Genomic DNA, 18064 nt, shown 5'->3' with positions numbered 1-18064 from the left:
ATATTGCTATTTTTTATTATATGTTGTAAGCCACCCTGAATCTTTGGAAAGGCGCAGCATAGTAATCAATCAATCAATCATTCAATCAAACAAACTAACTAACTAACAAATAAATAATGTTCCAGAGAGTGGTTGCCATGACAGAAAAGGCCAACCTCTCTGGTCCTGTCACATGGAAATATTTCACCGGCACGACCCACCGCATGCCTTTCCTGCCAGTCCTGTGGAGGGCAAGTAGATAGCAGTCAAAACTATCAATGGCATTATCACAACAGAACACAATGCACCTAATTTTCTGCTAGGGAAAAAGTATATTTGGTATTTAGGGGGCCCTAGGTACTTTGGTGGAATAATTAGAGGAATTCAGAAATGAAAAATTACTGTTCTAAGTCAAATTCCAAATGGAAAATAAGAGATATACACCTACTATGATTGATATTGTATGCTATTATCTGAATTAACTTAACGGAAATTTCTCAATTTTGTTTTCTCTTTTCTCTTAGAGCTGTGATAGCAAACCTATGGCACCAATGCCATAGGGGGCACAAGGAGCCATATCAGAGGGCATGCAAGGTATTGCCTTATATCAACTCCAGCATGCATGCATGTGCTAGCCAGGCCTTTTCAACCTCAGCAGGCTTCAGGGAAGCTTCCTGAAGCCCCAGAGTGCAAAAAACGGCAACCGTTTTTCTGAATTTCTGGTTTGTCTATTTTTTCACTGTTTCAGGCTTCAGTGAGGGCTGCGCACATGCGCATGAATAGGGTAGATTGTGTGCATGTACAGGGAGTATTGCGAGTGTGTGTGCATGTGGGGGGAGGGAATGATGTGGGCAGGTATGCGCGTGCTAGCACACGCACGTACCCTGTTTTGGCATACAAACCATCACTATCCTAGAATCGACATAACTTATATAAAGAAATTTAATATTTAACAGAAGACATAGTATAGACTTAGTATAAATGACATACAACTAAATTATATTTAGTTTTTTATTTTGAGATGAAAATGCTAAATCCTTGACAAATCCCTGCTAGCTACCTGCAAAAAATATAGCATATCATGCATACTGTTATTCTGTATTTTTCTGGAAGGAACATTCCTTAATTTTAAAAATTAATCACTTCTGAATATAGACAAAACTTTTTGCAGGTAATAATTTTGTATTGACTTGTAAATTGTTCACAGGGAAATAAAGCAAAGCATCTCATCTGTATAAATATTTATTATGAATTTCAAGACTTCATTTGCTAGAAAGCTTACAGACCTGCCAATTCCAAATAGTTTTTACAGTGAAACAATTGTTTGTGCTTTTTTGTGCCCAGTTTGCCTGTTAAAAAAAATGTTAAATCTGCAACCTCTGTCACCAGGATTAACCCAGATTCATAAAAAATAATCACCAGAGAACCAGTTATAAAGATTGATATAAATGCTGAAAAAATGGTGTGGTGAAAAAAGTGCCTTACGTTCACTATATGCTTTGCAGTTAACTTATAAATTGTTTCTATATGCAAGATGAAAACTTATTACATTTGGTGTAAAACAAAATTTATACACATTCTTTACAATTTGTACATTTATTTCAGTGGCTAATATATAACATTGTATAGAATTTCAGAAGGCAACTAAACTAAAAATAAAACAAGTTTGTGAAAAAAGTCCCACTGAAAACATAACAACGAACAGCACTTGAGTCAAGATTACCTTCTAATTTGATGTGGTTTGGTTTAATAGGCCTATTAATTTGGCAGGCTCAAATACTTTATTGATCTCATAGAAACAGAATGACAATGCCATATTAAGTCAATTAAACTTTCAGAATGCATGTAGCACTTGCTTGATAATAAGAAAGCAAAGTTCTTTACTTCCCAATCAAAATTAAATAAAAAGCTGCATTTAGCTCAATAACTTGTTTATGAATATATCTTTTCAATCAGTTTTCTACCGTTCAGGGTGACCTATAACCTATATATAAATTGATACTTATGAATTGAAACTAATATTGCAAGCAGAGTCCATTTTTAAGTAGCTGTTGTTCTGTTAATCCTAACCTATATTTTAAATCTGAGCAATTTAATTTTTTTGATGAAACAGTACAAGATCTCATCATCTTCTGACAGAAGAACCCAACATACAGCAATGAGCTTAGAAAACTTCCTATCGTATTAGTTGTGATTTGTTAAGAATATGTATGGCTTGGACCACTGGATGGAACAATTTTTCCGTATGTTCAGAATGTCTGTATTTACTGTATGTAAACCTAAAAAGGAAAATAATGCAGCCTTGGAAGGCATCTGAGGTACAAGAACAGCCCTTAAGAAATAATCCATATAAATATATATTTATATATATTACAGAAAATTGATGTTATGGCTATAGTAGAAATGGGACAAACATTTCCTTTCCACATAACTTATCTGAAAGCTAGAAAGAAGTCTAACAATTATACAGTACAGATCCTATATTGGCTTTCTTATCCTTTTAAGATCTGATCACATTTTGCTTTTGAAGAGTTTAGGACACTAAACTCTTATTTAACATGGGCAGGGTAGTTAAACTCAAACCAAAACATAACAAAACAAAACAAATCCATCCAGATATCTATATGTTTATCCAGCCCTGGATATATCTTTTTTCTTTTCTTTTCTTTTCTTTTGGTATCTGGCAAACAAACCATTTGGCAATTTAGTCTCATTAAATACAGTACTTTCCAGCTTCATTTCAATAACAGCTAGGAAAGAAAAGCATGAAAAAATAATCATAAATATCCAGAGCATTAAGGCTAACAAAGTAAACAGGTGAATATTTTTTTCTTCTTTTTTAAAGGTTCATTTCTAAAAATTAATTAACTTTTTTTAAAAAGGCTTTTTGGATGGCAAAGTCTTCCACTTCTTTATTTGCACTTCCCCCATCAATAATAATCAAAAAAGCACTTTGGAGTAATTGTTGTTCTTCCTCAGCTACATCATAGGAAAGCGACTGAGAGCCTGCCTCAGTTTCTGTGCAATCTGAAAAAGATACAGTATAAAAGTTAGGATCCTGGAACGCTGTCAGAATTCCCCCACCATCAACTTGCTTTTAAAGATCATGGAAGAAAGAAGGTTAAAGAATTAGATCCTGTGGCATGAGATAGACATGAGAAACAAGTAAGTTCAAACAATAATTCAAAGAATGTAATTATTCAGAAGCACACTTTAGCACACTTAATGACTGTGATACTAAAATCCATGACATGTGCTTTATTTTACAAAAAAAATATATTAAAACATGGGTAAATTTCATATGTTCTTCAAAACCAGCTTGCAAACAAAATTTGTCTAATCTAAAATGGCACTTCATTGCAATCAGGTGATTAAAAAGCTGACAGATTACAACAATGTGCAGATGGAAATATCAATCTCCAATTACCAATATTATTCATCCGGTAAAACCCCAAGTGCCCTCTGAAAGCCCTCTGGGTCCATTAGGCATCCAGGGCGGAACCACCTAGTCGGTTCCGCCTCCCTATGGGGGAGGGTTGGAGCCTTGACGTCAAGCTGCAGCAGAGAATGGTCTGACCATGACAAAGGCATGTCTGACCATGACTAAGCCCCTTAGTCTCTGACCATCACTCAACTGCTCCGAGAGAAATATCATGTCGGGTAGGTGCCCCCCCTCATGAGTCGGACCCTGAATTACTTGGGTCAGGTCCATGGCTATCACGGTGGCCATGAACTCTTGTGCTAACCCAGAGGATTTGCCGAGCGACAGTAGATTCAAGTCCCCTAAGACAATACATCTGGGTAACTCCACCGCCAACCTGGCTACCTCCTTGAGCAGCACAGGCAGGGCTGTTGACACACAGCTGGGAGGCAGGTACATGAGCAACAAGGCCACCTGAACCCCTAGGTCCAACTTCACAAAGAAGGATTCATAACCCGCAATCTCAGGAGCAGCGAGTCTGAGTAGGCTAATAATCTCCTTGGCTACAATAGCCACTCCTTCCCCTTCCCTGGGGTCGTGACTGATGCCATACCTGAAACCCGGCTGGGCATATTTCAGAAAGGAACTCCTCCCTCTGGGCCCAGCCAGGTTTCAGTCACACATACCAGGTCAGCCTCCTCTCGGATGAGGAGAACCTTGTTCACAACCGACCTGACATTGAGCAGTAGCAGCCTGAGTCCAGGGCCCGGATTACACTCATCACCAGAGCCCCGGTCTAAGTCCATGTGGCCAGAATGGGATTGCTTTCAAGCAGCGTTCCCTCATTCCCCTGAAATGGTTTGCCCCATGTCTCCAGCCATATCTGCCTCTCCCCAGCAGCACTGGAATATTCTGGCCCTCTTCCACCCCAGAGATAGGATCTCCCATCCCTCCTGCCTCTACATTGCCAGGCAGGCTGACCCAATCATTCATTCCCTTCATCTCATATATCCGATCCCAAACATCCATCTATAAAAATACCCCACAATAAATTAGTTAAAAAGGGAAGCAATTAAACATTAATAAAAAGCTAAAGACTATAAAAATTAAAATAGTTAACCAGCTAATTATCAATTAAGCTGAGACAATAAATGTAGTTAATTATCAATTAATCTAAAACTCAGTCCTATAAATCACTAATTCAATTTCATCAGTCAATCAATCAATCCAGGTCAGGTTAATAAATAATGTCCTTCATAAATCTTTCTTTGAGTCTGCTGTGTTATAAGATCTTCCACTAGGGGCACAGTTTCTTCAGTGATGGTCTTCAATAGGGAATAGAGAAAATAGAATTGGGGGGGGGGACACAGGAAGATGACAAAGCAAAGATCTTAATGCTAGTGAATACCCCCAGTCTGGTTGGCCTTTGGTAATCCTAGGCAGTTCACTTCCATTGTTCACTTTCTCTCCAACACTTTGGTCTAATACCGGTTGATGCCCTTGACTCCACTCGGTGGTCCAGCTTGCCTCGGCCTCCTTCCTATGCCCTCCGGCCGCCTGCCTCCTCCATCCTCTCAGCACCAGTAGCTCTCACCTACTGGTGCCATGCAGGGGGTTGGGCCGCTGTTCCTCGCCCATCGGCACCAGCAATGGACACCTTCACCAGCTGGTGTCACTGGCTCCTCACGTCTCCTTCGTCGCCCTCCGACGCCAACAGCAGATCGCTCCCACTGGCCGGCGTCCTCGGTGTTTTCGGCCCCACTCAGCGGGCAGACTCGCCCCAGCCCTGGTCTCCGCTCCATTGTCCCTTCGCTTCTGTCGCCTCAGCACCAGTCACTCTCACTCACTGGTGCCTTGCTAAGAGGCTCGGTTCGATCTCCACTCAGCTCTCAGCTCTCTCAGTTTTCTCCGCCTCGGCATCTGGGAACGGCCGTCATCTTCCACGCCCCAGCTGATATCTCAGCGCTGTTGTCCCAGGCACCCCAAAGAAAACGGCACATCAGCATTCAATTCTGAGTCCCCCAGATGGAGGGTTCAGCACCAGACAAAGGTCGGACAATGCCTGGCTCGGATTGATTCATTTCTCGATGTTTTTTGGTATTTTTTGCCGTAGTCTCAGAGGAGTGAGGGCTCCTCCATCCTCTCGCCGCTTCCATCGGAACCGGAAGAAGGATCTCTGGCGGACCCGGGACAGGGTCCTGGTGCTTCTTGATCTCTCAGCAGCTTTTGATACCATCAACCATGGTATCCCTCTGCGACGTCTAGAGGGTTTGGGAGTGGGAGGCACTGTTCTGCAGTGGTTCTCCTCTTTCCTCCTACCTCCTACAGTCGGTGTTAGTGGGAGGTCAAAGATCGACCTCTAGGTTTCTGTCTGGTGGGGTGCCTCAGGGGTCGGTCCTCTCCCCCCTTCTATTCAACATGTACATGAAACCGCTGGGTGAGATCATCAAAGGGCATGGCGTGAGGTGTCATCAGTACGCTGATGACACCCAGCTGTACATCTCCACCCCATGTCCAGTCGGTGAAGCAGTGGAAGTGATGTGTCGGTGCCTGGAGGCTGTTAGGGTCTGGATGGGTGTCAACGTGCTCAAACTCAACCCTGACAAGACGGAGTGGCTGTGGGTTTGCCTCTCAAGGACAATTCCATCTGTCCGTCCATCACCCTGGGGGGGAATTATCGACCATCTCAGAGATGGTTCGCAACTTGGGTGTCCTCCTCGATCCATAGCTAACATTAGAACATCATCTTAAGGCTGTGGCGAGGAGAGTGTTTGCCAAGGTTTGCCTGGTGCACCAATTGCGGCTCTATTTGGACAGGGAGTCACTGTTCAGTCACTCATGCCCTCATCACCTCGAGATTCAACTACTGCAACGCTCTCTACATGGAGCTACCTTTGAAAAGTGTTCAGAAACTTCAGATTGTGCAGAATGTGGCCGCGCAAAGAATTGTGGGCCTCCCTAGATACGCCCACGTCTCGTCAACACTCCGTGGCCTACATTGGTTGCCAATCAGTTTCTGGTCACAATTCAAAGTATTGGTAATGACCTATAAAGCCCTACATGGCATCGGACCAGAATACCTATGGGACCGCCTTCTGCCGCACAAATCCCAGCGGCCAATTAGGTGACACAGAGTTGGCCTTCTCCGGGTCCCGTCTGTGGCATTCTCTGTGGCGGCCCCGGAACTCAGGAATCAACTCCCCCCAGAGATTCGAATCGCCCCCACCCTCCTTGCCTTCCGCAAGATGTTAAAGACTCATTTAGGCCGCCAGGCATGGGGGGACTAATTCCCCCCCGCACCTTTCTTACCCGAGCATTTGAGAATGGTGTGATTGTGTAGAATTGAATGTTTTTTTAGTAATAATGTGTTTTTAAATTAGTTTTAATATTGGATTTGTATCATATTGTATTTTGTTGCTGTTGTGAGCCTCTTCGAGTCCTTGAAGAGGTGCGGCATACAAATCTAAAAAATTATTATTATTATTGTTATTATTATTATTATTATTATTCAGGTCTCTTTATATATACATATTATATATTAATATATTCATCTACAATGGGCAGTAGCTTCTGGACAGGATTTAAATGCAATTTAAACTACATTTCCTCTGTCTCCTTGTTATGAGGTACAGGAGGAAATGTGGGAATATTAGATGAACATAAAAATAGTATCTTAATTTTCCAAGGTAACTGTGGCAGAAGAGCAGGTGAAATTACAGAGAATTAAGTAGAATAACTGCATGTATCTTAATCATTCCCCTTTCTCTGAAATGAATGAAAGAATTGCTAATGAGTTGCCAAGTTTAATTCAATGTGCATCCTAGCCAAAAAGAAAGTGCCAGCTGCAAAAGTCTCATGCAAAATGTGCAATGCAGGAAGGATTATCAGTGCCAAGTAGCATTTTCTAAGGGAACGAAGGGAAATCATTACAAATCTACATTTTTAAATGGAAGATTTTCACGTTATTTATGAAGCAATACATAAAGTCATAAATATTCACTTAACTTTCTATTTAAATATTTCAAGCATGCAAAATAAAATTTGAGCAGAATTCTGTTTTGTTTAGAACAAGTAATTGTATAGATAGCTGACAGATATTTAAAAAAGCATTAGACTCAGTGGAGCTTACCGTTTCATAGAATTGTGCTTGCTGTTCCAGGTATAGACGCATCACAGTGTTGTAATCATAAATTCGATTACTGTGGAAGTGATTCATCTCCGCTGTAAATGAAAGACAAGTTATATTTTTATATCCCGATTTTAAAAAAAATATTCATCATTTAGGCATTTAATCAAAATATACTTTAGCGCAAGACGGGTTATTCCTTTTTTGGGAGTCATGGCGTATACTGTGCTTTATTTTTAATTGTTCCGATTCCCAAGAATCACAGAGGATTTTGCTGTGATACTGCAAGCTGGGCTGAAACTTTACCTTGTAATGCATAAGACATGGCGCTTGCACGTGTCAACATGTTTTGTTTATCTTGGGGGGTAATTTTGCTGGTAGCAATCAGTTTATCACTTTCCTTCACTTTTTCTATTGCTCCCTGTTAAGAAAAATATACCATGAGCCATCATTGAAAAAATTAAGTGCTACAATAACATCATTCAGTTCCTGAATAGTTTCAAAAATATTCAACCTGTAAAACGTGGTATTAAGCACTGAATATTGTCAAATGTCATGGGACAGGCAACCATAAATAAGATCAAACATACTAACTATACATACATGCATGTGTGAAATATGTCACATCTATTATCCATCCAACCTATCGATGTTTTAAGCTAGCTTTTATATCTACTGCCCTGGTTCTTTCTTACTAAATAACTAAAATGAGATCAATTTGATCAAGAGACAATGTTTCTTTCCTTTGTTTTTTTTTAAAGAAGCCTAAATAGGCTTTTCAGGTACAGTATTGGTAAATGACCAACTAGGTATTTATTTGCATTACCAGGTTATACCTAATGCAAAGCCATAATGTGATTTTGTTACTTTTTATCATTCTGAAATGTATGCGTCCATCCTAAGAAAAAAACACAACAATCATCCTAGACCTAGGACATTCCAATGCAGTTAAAAATGGATTACATATCATAAAAATTAACTAAAGCAGCCTATGCTGTAATTTGATGATTACTTTCTCTATTGATATTTAATCAAGATTTTTAAAAATGGGTTTAATACAACCAGTTTCCATTTCTTGTAAAACAAATGAAGAGGAAATAATAGCTTTTTCAGTAGTAATGATGTTAAAAATATTGGTACAAATAAGTTCTAATAAAATACTTCTGATAAACTGATTTTGAATTCAATGGTTTCATATTGAGTGTCTTTAAAACTTCTACTGATACTAAAATAACTAGCATTCTCTCTTTAGAAAACCCATACTACATTGTCTCTCACCTTATGGGCACCTATTATATCTGGAAAGCAACCAAGAAATCCTTTGTATTCATGATTGGTCTCCATCAGAAAATGAAGATCCTTCCTTGGCTAAGAAAGAAAGGAATAGTTAGTAATTCTATAATACCATGTCACAATAAGTCCATAATTAAGTAAAATGATAGCACAGAGAGAAAAATATTTTAAGATGCAAAATATACATAAATAATTGTGTAAGCATTGTAGAGTTCCATATTATAGCATTCCTTTAAAAATAATTTGCAGTATTTCTCAAATGTATTTTCACCAGATGTTTAAATCAACAGATGTTTAAGTCTTCTTTATGTGGAAAGTACCACATAAAATGATTATTTATAAAAACAACAACACATAACCTATTTTTCTTTTAAAGTTAAAATATTTCCATGTTATATTTTAAATGTTTTGCTAATGTGATAGTCGTTGCTTGTTACAGAGTGAAATTCAGCAGGTTCTGACAGGTTCTGGAGAACTGGTAGTTGAAATTTTAGGTAGCTCGAAAAACGGGCAAATGCCCCCAGAATGGGGTTGGAATGGAGATTTTTCTTCTCCCAGGAGTGGGGAGGGAATGGGGACTTTGCAGTATCCTTCCCCTGCCACTCCCACCAAACCACTCCCACAGAACCAGTAGGGAAATTTTTTGAATTTCACCCCTGGCCTGTTATGTCACTTGAAAAAAGTAAGGTAATCAACAGAGTAATGAAAATATAAACAAAAAATACAGTTTACATAATGCTAACCTATAGAGGAGCTAGTTTGGTGTACTGGTTATAGCATCAGACTAGAAAGTGGGAGACCCTAAGTTCTAGTTCTGCCTTAGGCACAAAGCCATCTCTTTCAGCCTAGGAAGGAGCAATGGCAAACAGAAACTACAGAGACTAATCCACGCAATTGACAAGAGTCCAAAGAGGATAGGGGATGTTTGAAGACATGTGCATGCATGCACACCACCCTATGTGTGTAGAGAAAGTTTTCTCATCATAAGAAGACAGAATATACCTGCTCTGCCACAAGACTGGCTATTTCTTCATACGTTTTTCCTGCTTCAGTTATCGCTTCATTGAGGTCAGTCTCTCCTAAAAAGAATAATTACATATTTTAGCAAAGGTGTTTTTTTTTTTACAATCTACAACTGTTATCCTGAGTAACAATATCTAATTTTAAGATATATTTGCTCATGGATAATTTTTTATTACCAATGGATAATTTTTTATTTATTAAGATATTATTGCTCATGTGAATCATATTCATTAATTTATGTCAATATTTAATAGAAACTTCTACTTATAAGTTGGCTGAAATATCAAGATATAGAATATGCAGGCAGTGAGGAAAATATTTGCTTTCACTAATTTCTGTAATTGTCAGATTAGTAAAATTAATTAGAAATAAGGTAACACCAGAATGTAGCTTTCATTTTTCTCCCTCATTGGACCCATTAAATATAGAAATAAAACAGCCACATTTTTAATAGCACGTGTAATTCAGGAATAAGCAAAAAATGGCCTCTTAAAGATTATAAGTACCACAATCCTTTATTATTGAATAAGTTTATTAACACCAAAATCCAAAAATGTGGAAATTACTGAATTAATAATAATAATTAATAATAATTTATTAGATTTGTATGCCGCCCCTCTCCGAAGACTTATTTATTTATTATGCTGCGATCTAATTCATTTTTATTCATTGATTATTGTAGGATTTATTGTGATAAGTAGAAATTAAAAACGTAATGTGAAATATCTAAATTATTGAACTAGAATATATTGGTAGCAATAATTAGCTTAAAACACATTGCTGAACCTGATACCTGATTCTTACAAATAAAATCATGCTATTTAATTAGAAAAAGATGAGCCAAACTAATTTTTTGTGACGCCCCAAATGGAAACAGGTCAATGATGTTTTGAAATATATATATAGAAAATATAATTAAAAAGTACCTTGATAACCACTAGTGCTGAAAACAAGTGCCAAACCCTGTAAAGCTTTTCCTATTTTCTGATATTCCTTCGGTAATGCTGTAAGAAAAACACATCTGCAATGTATTTGAATAATGGCAAACATGTTCAGTACATAACTAGATACAAGACACTTCCTTGTCATCCCATTGGGGCAAAGACAAATGATCTTAAATCTTGCTGCATTCACTCCCTTCTGCCTTATTATTTCCTTTCCCATATCTTGTTTTACTTCCTCTTTATCTCTTAGAACCAGATTTGTGATGCTTAATTTTGGCTACCCAAGACAGAAAAATATAAGGGGATCAAAATATATTCTAATTGTATCTTTTGAATTCTAGATAATATATAATAGTTTCAATAAACAAACAAAAGCATCAGCTTTTCCCCAAAAGCTTACTGAAATTAGAGTTAAGTGTTAATTCAGCAAATATTTATGTGAATATGTTTCGCAAAGCCATTATATATGATGTATGATTATTGCACCGATAGTTCTAAGATTTACATGTGAAGTATACATTTTCATTTAATGAAAATTAAGTCATCAATAAATACATATTAAACACTTACGTCCTGTACAACGTTTCCAGTGTTCATGGCCTACTGTTAGCAACTCCTTAACGCCATCATCCATGGATTTAGTGAACCTGCCAACTGCATCACACTTCTGCTCGCTATATAATAATAATAAAAATAATTACATTCACTCTCTTCTTTTCCCAAGTAACTATCTAATTAAAATAGTTTTAAATTCTTTAGGAACATTCTTTAGGATCTTTGGCCCAGTGCAGTCACAATGCCTCCGTTATTCAGCATGGAGAAAAGTTCAGAAATGGGTGAGAGGAATGCATGCTCTCTTCACTATCCCATTTTTTCCCATGAAAAATTCACTTTGCTTTATAGTTGTGCACAACATCCTCATGCCGGGCTTACTGGTACAAGGTGAAAATTCTACATAATCTAGTCACCATTATCAATTTTTTAAGTTAACACTAGAATATATTTAATTATGAAGGCAGAATTCACCATAAAGGAGACTAGGAACAGCGAGTATGTAAGCCAAAAGCATTAACTATGATTGGCTGTTATAAACTTTAATTATGTTTAAAGCCAAATATGTTTTTTTGATATATTAGATACATTAGAATTAAGGAAAAAAGGATTTCAGGTGGCCAAAGATGAGGAGAGGGAGTCAAGCAGGAGGGAAGTTGATAGTTTGAGTGACTGAGGAAGTGGGGAGACACTCAGTTCTCAGGTCTGCAATTTCTGTAGGGAAAAGTAACTGCAATTCTTCTTTTCCCTTTCTCACATCTGTGTTTCGTTGCTGCCAACTGGGCCTGAGCTCTTTCGTCTCTGGGGATCCCAACTGATGGAAGTGCCTTGTGTCCCATAGAGATCTATTTATATCTTGGGCAATAGTCCAAAACTTGTTCTCAATATGGAAAATAACAAACATCAATAATATGACTCTCAGTTAGGCCTTGAAAGGATTACTTGCAACCTGTTTAAATGAACCTCACAAGGAATAGCAAAAAGATTTTGGCTGCAGTGAAAATATTTATTCTAGTAAGATTAAAGATACACTTGTTTTATTTCAGTACTTTTTCCTCCCTCATGTTTGTTAGGTTGTAATTGAGATGGGTAATACAGTAACTTACATTTCTATCATATCCAGATCAGCAGCTTCTGGTTCCATAGTAGAAAATACCATGACACCAACAATTTCATCTTTTTCTGCCTTCCTTTTACCTGTTTTCCATTCCTAAATATAAGAATGAATATATAAATATAAGGGATGCACATTCTAGTATTCACCATGATCTTGATGAGGGAAGGAAATTGGAATGTTCTTGTTTTTTCACAGCTGATATGCAGATCAAGCATACCTAACTCCATGATCCTGAGAGACATAAAATTTACCATATACTAAAGAGCTACAGAAAATGGTTTAATGAATCTTAGGAGGCAGCTATTTGAAAGAGAAGAGCTCTAAAATCTCAGCAGATACATTTGAAAGAGTTTGTGGATCATGACTTGCTATCAAGTTTCACTATTTTCCTACTTTCCTAAACTACAATCTAAATAAAGCCCAGCTTAGAAGCCATTAGAGTTCATGGCAAACATTTTGCACAAGAAATATTCCCTATTACATTTTTAAATTAAGATTTATCCACCAATCCATTCCCATTTTTAAAAAGAAAACATGTTACCTTTTCATCACGGAAACTAAGAAATTGCTGGAAAACATCACTTTCTGAAATAACTGGGTGACGACACATCCTGCTCAACCAAGCTTGTAATCTTTCCATACGCATTTTGATGAATTCTTCTTCAAAACGTCCTACAGCCAAAATAGGACTTTTACTATCATCCATGTTTTGATGCCATTTTTTGAGATCAATCACTTAATATTTATTTATTTATTAGATTTTTTATGCCTGGCTTGAGAACTGTGAACATACACAGTTCACAAATTCACCAAATGTCTAACCCTTACTCCCCCCTCAATTTATATATTTTGTATAATGCTTTATTTTTTAAAAAATAGAAGTTTTTCAAGTTAAAACAAAGCAAATGGAATAAAATAAAATAAAATATAATTCCACTAATACAGCTTTACAATATTGGAATTTTCTTTCTCAATTCTACATTCTTTATAATTAAGGCTATTGTTTTGTAGTTATAAACATTTTATATACATCTATTCATTTTATACATTATTAATAAATGTTTATGCATTATTAAATACATTATTTTCTAGCCATTTAGATTCTAAAGTTACATTTATCACATTTAAAAAAACATTTTAGCACTTTTTAATATTAATTTACACATTAATTTTGCTTTGCTTTTCGAGTCAATCATGCCATCTCTCCTATATTTTATAGTACATTGTTTCTTCTCTCTCTCTCTCTCTCACAATTCCATCGCTAGTTTATTCATCTCTGCGTATTCTAGCACCTTATATTCAAAAGATCCTTTTCTTTCTTCCAGTTTTGGGCAAATGTAATTTTCACTGCAGTTTAAATTTTTATAGCAAGTATTTTAAGGCAAAAGATTGCTGACATAGAATACTTAGTTTTCCCTTAAGTATGTTGAAGTAGTAAAAACAATAAAATATTTATATGGACTGTAGGCAAATATGGGTCATAGAATCAGCCATTCTTCTTCTAAGCTGTCTCACCATCTCAGCTCCCTTTTGATTTCATTTCAAAAATGTTGCCTTTCTCTAATATTCTTTAATAAGCAGACTTTTGAAAATAAATCTCATCCTTTAGGAATATAACTATATCCCTTCAAATGATAGAACAGGTAGCCAAGGATCTTTAGACCAGTGTTTCCCAACCTTGGCAACTTGAAGATATTTGGACTTCAACTCCCAGAATTCCCTAGCCAGCAAATGCTGGCTGGGGAATTCTGGGAGTTGAAGTCCAGATATCTTCAAGTAGCCACGGTTGGGAAACACTGCTTTAGACAATGCTACAGGAAACAAATACATTTTTCTGTTTTCAATTTCCTTAGCATTATAGAAATGGATGTGTGTCCACGCTTAGTTTTCTTTTGAACAGTACAAAGAGCTACCGCATTGGATCTGTTATTGGCTGTTTTAAATATATCTGTTTAAAAGATTATCATGATAAAGCAAGGAGAAAAATGCCAATTATAGTAATTAGAGCAAAAGTTGTAGCCTTCCCATCCTAGAAAGGTTTACAATTCCAATAAATGATTGAATTGACTCAATTTGTTTTCCTTGTATTTTTATAACAGCATTTGATTTTTATAAAATTATTTGATTATGGCATTTTTTAAGCATATGACACATGTTAGCCAAGGATCAACGAAGTGGCTGGCTGCCTTTGTGAAAGAAATTTTTTCGGGCGGTGTTATCTTGGACTATGGCATTAGTAGTCTAATGTAGCATATTAGAAATTCCATGAAAAGACTGTCAGAATGCTGTAAAAAACAAAATAACTACATATTTTCAGGAAATATAAAATTGGGCAAAATAATTATAATAGTTTTACCAGCAGTTGTACACACAATTTTATGATTTTTTTTCCTCCTATTTTTCTGGATTTTAATGTGATATAATTTGAAAGATCTCTCAATAAATTTAATGCTTCTCTGTTTTTGAAAAATAAATCATAAACCATTAGCCAAACATGTGATCTTGATAAAATTACCTGTAACCTGTTTATCTGGAAGAGATGGAATTGGAATAGCTGACCCAAACTTAATTAAGAGACGCTCATATAACCAGTCAAAATGTTTATATCTGTGGTTGACCGATCGGTTGGTGTTCTGTAAAGCAAACAAAATATTCTATTATATTAATTCTGCAAAGCTATAATAATTACGATGATGATGATGATGATGATTATTATTATTATTATTATTAAGCCGGGGTGGCGCGGCAGGTAGAGTGCTGTACTGCAGGCCACTGAAGCTGACTGTAGATCTGAAGGTCAGCAGTTCAAATCTCATCACCGGCTCAGGGTTGACTCAGCCTTCCATCCTTCCGAGGACCCGGATTGTGGGGGCAATATGCTGGCTCTGTTAAAAAGTGCTATTGCTAACATGTTGTAAGCCACCCTGAGTCTAAGGAGAAGGATGGCATAAAAATCGAATAAATAAATAATAAATAAATAAATATATCATCAATAGTATTAAAGTTTAGAGTTAAATATTATTATAAACTGGAGCATTGAGATATTCCTATGATAAAAGACATCTGGTACGCACTTACTGAACATGTAAGCTGATATTCAATGTAGCTCTTCAAACCATACATTTTAGAACCTTTTTTTGGATCAGCCACAATACAGTCAAATGTAGAAGTAGGATAAACCCACATTGGACCATAATCTCCAATCTATAGGATAACAAAGTTATATATCAACTCTAAGAATGCTATATGGTATCATACTTTTTATATATAGCCACCCACATCTATTAAGATTTACAAGTTTTATCTAAAAGCAATTAGCTCTTGTAAATATAAAACTCCAATAACTTTTCTGTAACTTAGTGGGGTGTACTATTATATATAGCAATCAATATTGATATGGAGCAGGTAGACAATGAAACATGAATAAATATTTCTCAAAGATTCCTTATTCAAAGTAATGAGTACTGTATGCAATATGCCTTTGACTGGACAGCATGAGAGTTGATTTCAAGAAAAAAATTCCCTAAAACTTAAAATTAAGTTAAGAGGCTTAAATTATGCTAGAAAATGTTAATGAAGAACTTCAGTCCATGTTTAATATTGAATTAATGAATTATAGGCTTTCATATTTTTAGAAATAAAGAATTGAGGTTTCACTGTCCAATATGCTGCCCTAACTATTTACTACTTTGGTTTAATTGTGGCTCATATTTTTAAAGTATTGAATGATTCATGCAGTGGTTAAAATTTTAGATAGATTGATATTAACTTACAATTATTGGAATTTTCTCTTTGGGTTTCACTAGCTGCTTTGCCAACAGATACTGTTCCACTCCGGGTTTTGCAAATCCAGGAAATCTAATCAGAGAAATAAAAAAACTCAAGTCTTCTTTCATAGGGTTTTTCGTGTGTTCAGAAATGCCAGCCATGATTTAGAGGCACTTGGCTTTTGGATGTGATAAATGGTCTTCTTAGTAAAATACTTGAGCCAAAAATGATCTAGTCTCAAGACAATTAACAACTGCAACTGAAGTGTCTATCTCTACATACATTATTAAGCCAGCTGTGATTGGTTGAATTCCTCCAATTAGAACAAACAGTGGCTAGCAGCAGTTAGTACCAACTGCCACCAAAATACCATCCATTGGGTTCTTGAATTCTCTTCTGTCACTTGGGAAACCAGCTATATTTTCATATAAATCAAACTCTGTTCCAATCCTATTCCCATCCCAACACATGAAAAAAGATTTGTCTGTAGCAAGATTTCCATCTCACTTTATAATCAGACCACATATACATTTAGCCACAGATGAATCCATTGAATATTGATTTCCAGTGATGAAAACAGTTCTTAGCTCAATGTTTGGTAACTAGCTAGAGAAAGTTAGTGACAGTCAAGATATAAAGCCTCTTAAGGTTATTTCAGCAATTCAAGCAGAATGTAAATTGATAAATGTTAAAATTTTAGAGCAGCTAGACCGAGCTAGTGATATAATTCATTAAATGCAGATTAGGCTTATCCTGTTAAAACAACTAATTGCATTATCAACAGAAAATTAGAAGAATAATTGACATAACCAGTGAGCCAGAATTCCATCTAAATAATTATTCAGGCATAACAATTTTTAATATAAAGAGATATCTCTACATTTTTATTTCAAAATAAAACATGATTAAAGATAGAAAATACCATTCTCATTTTTCTAAACTTTTCAGCTAAGTTAGAAAATATTCCCATTTTTCTAAACCCTTTAGCTAAAATAGATAAAATCACCTTTGAGTGGTCTAATTTGATTGCTGTTACCTTATAGGGCCAGTCAGTTAATAGACTAGACTGCCAGTACCTTCTGGATTTTTAAAAAACTTTCAAGTCTGGTTTAGAGTCCAGGAATGTCATGATGATTTCCTATCCTAATACCACTTAAGCCTACTCCTGCTTGTTTTTTTGTAATCAGCTAGATACTGTTACACTACTTAGCTAGGCCTTTCAACTGAAGAATACAAGTGGTTTTTTTTCTTTTAAAGATCTGTAGGATGCATCAGTTATTGATTGTGACAGTATTCAAACTAATAAGAGAGGAATTCATACATATCTATTTAATTTCTATTCTGTTCTATTCTATTCTGATTAGTGCCAAAGTACAAGTCTTACTTGTTCAGTGGCAATTTCATAGCAGTTCCACGGCTGTTCCCACGTTGAAGCCCGGATGGATCAGAAGGCTCTGCCTCTTTATAACCAGGATAGGAGGAAGCTACTGATTTTGGCTCATCCCACTCTTCATCCCATTCATCATCATCAGCTGCAGCTAAAAAGCAAAGAACTGTGTGAGCAGCTAATTATTAAAAAGAATGTACATAATTAACTAGGTTAATTTAACTTCCCCTAACAGTCATGTAGAACATAGTCCAATAAATAAATAAATAAATAAATAAATAAATAAATAAATAAATAAATAAATAAATAAATAAATAAATAAATAAATAAATAGTGGCATGTTGTTGAAAGGACTGCTCAACTGTCAAACAAACAAGCTGTTATCATGTCATCATTCTATAATTTAATGAAATGTGAATTAAAAATCGTTTTTAAAAAAAAAATATATATATAA

At 36.1% G+C, this 18064-nt stretch overlaps 1 protein-coding gene across 1 annotated transcript in view; it reads right to left on the bottom strand.

Moving 5' to 3' along the window:
* Positions 1-1205: 1205 nt before the first annotated feature.
* SNX9 (sorting nexin 9) overlaps positions 1206-18064 on the bottom strand; it is a 50980-nt gene continuing 34121 nt past the window's right edge. Inside the window, exons 6-18 of the mRNA XM_070733765.1 lie at positions 17608-17761; positions 16229-16313; positions 15534-15659; positions 14971-15088; positions 12997-13127; positions 12445-12548; positions 11357-11460; positions 10769-10846; positions 9822-9898; positions 8805-8894; positions 7833-7947; positions 7530-7621; positions 1206-3006 (exon numbers count right to left, since the gene is read on the bottom strand). Coding sequence (XP_070589866.1) covers positions 2959-3006; positions 7530-7621; positions 7833-7947; positions 8805-8894; positions 9822-9898; positions 10769-10846; positions 11357-11460; positions 12445-12548; positions 12997-13127; positions 14971-15088; positions 15534-15659; positions 16229-16313; positions 17608-17761 — 1322 coding nt within the window. The 3' untranslated portion in view covers positions 1206-2958. The remainder of the gene's footprint in view (positions 3007-7529; positions 7622-7832; positions 7948-8804; positions 8895-9821; positions 9899-10768; positions 10847-11356; positions 11461-12444; positions 12549-12996; positions 13128-14970; positions 15089-15533; positions 15660-16228; positions 16314-17607; positions 17762-18064) is intronic.

The sequence above is a fragment of the Erythrolamprus reginae genome, chromosome 1 (genome assembly GCF_031021105.1).
Source record: "Erythrolamprus reginae isolate rEryReg1 chromosome 1, rEryReg1.hap1, whole genome shotgun sequence".
In the NCBI taxonomy this organism is placed as follows: domain Eukaryota; kingdom Metazoa; phylum Chordata; class Lepidosauria; order Squamata; family Dipsadidae; genus Erythrolamprus; species Erythrolamprus reginae.
Note: the sequence above shows the minus strand (reverse complement) of the source record. Positions and strands in the feature narration are given on the sequence as shown.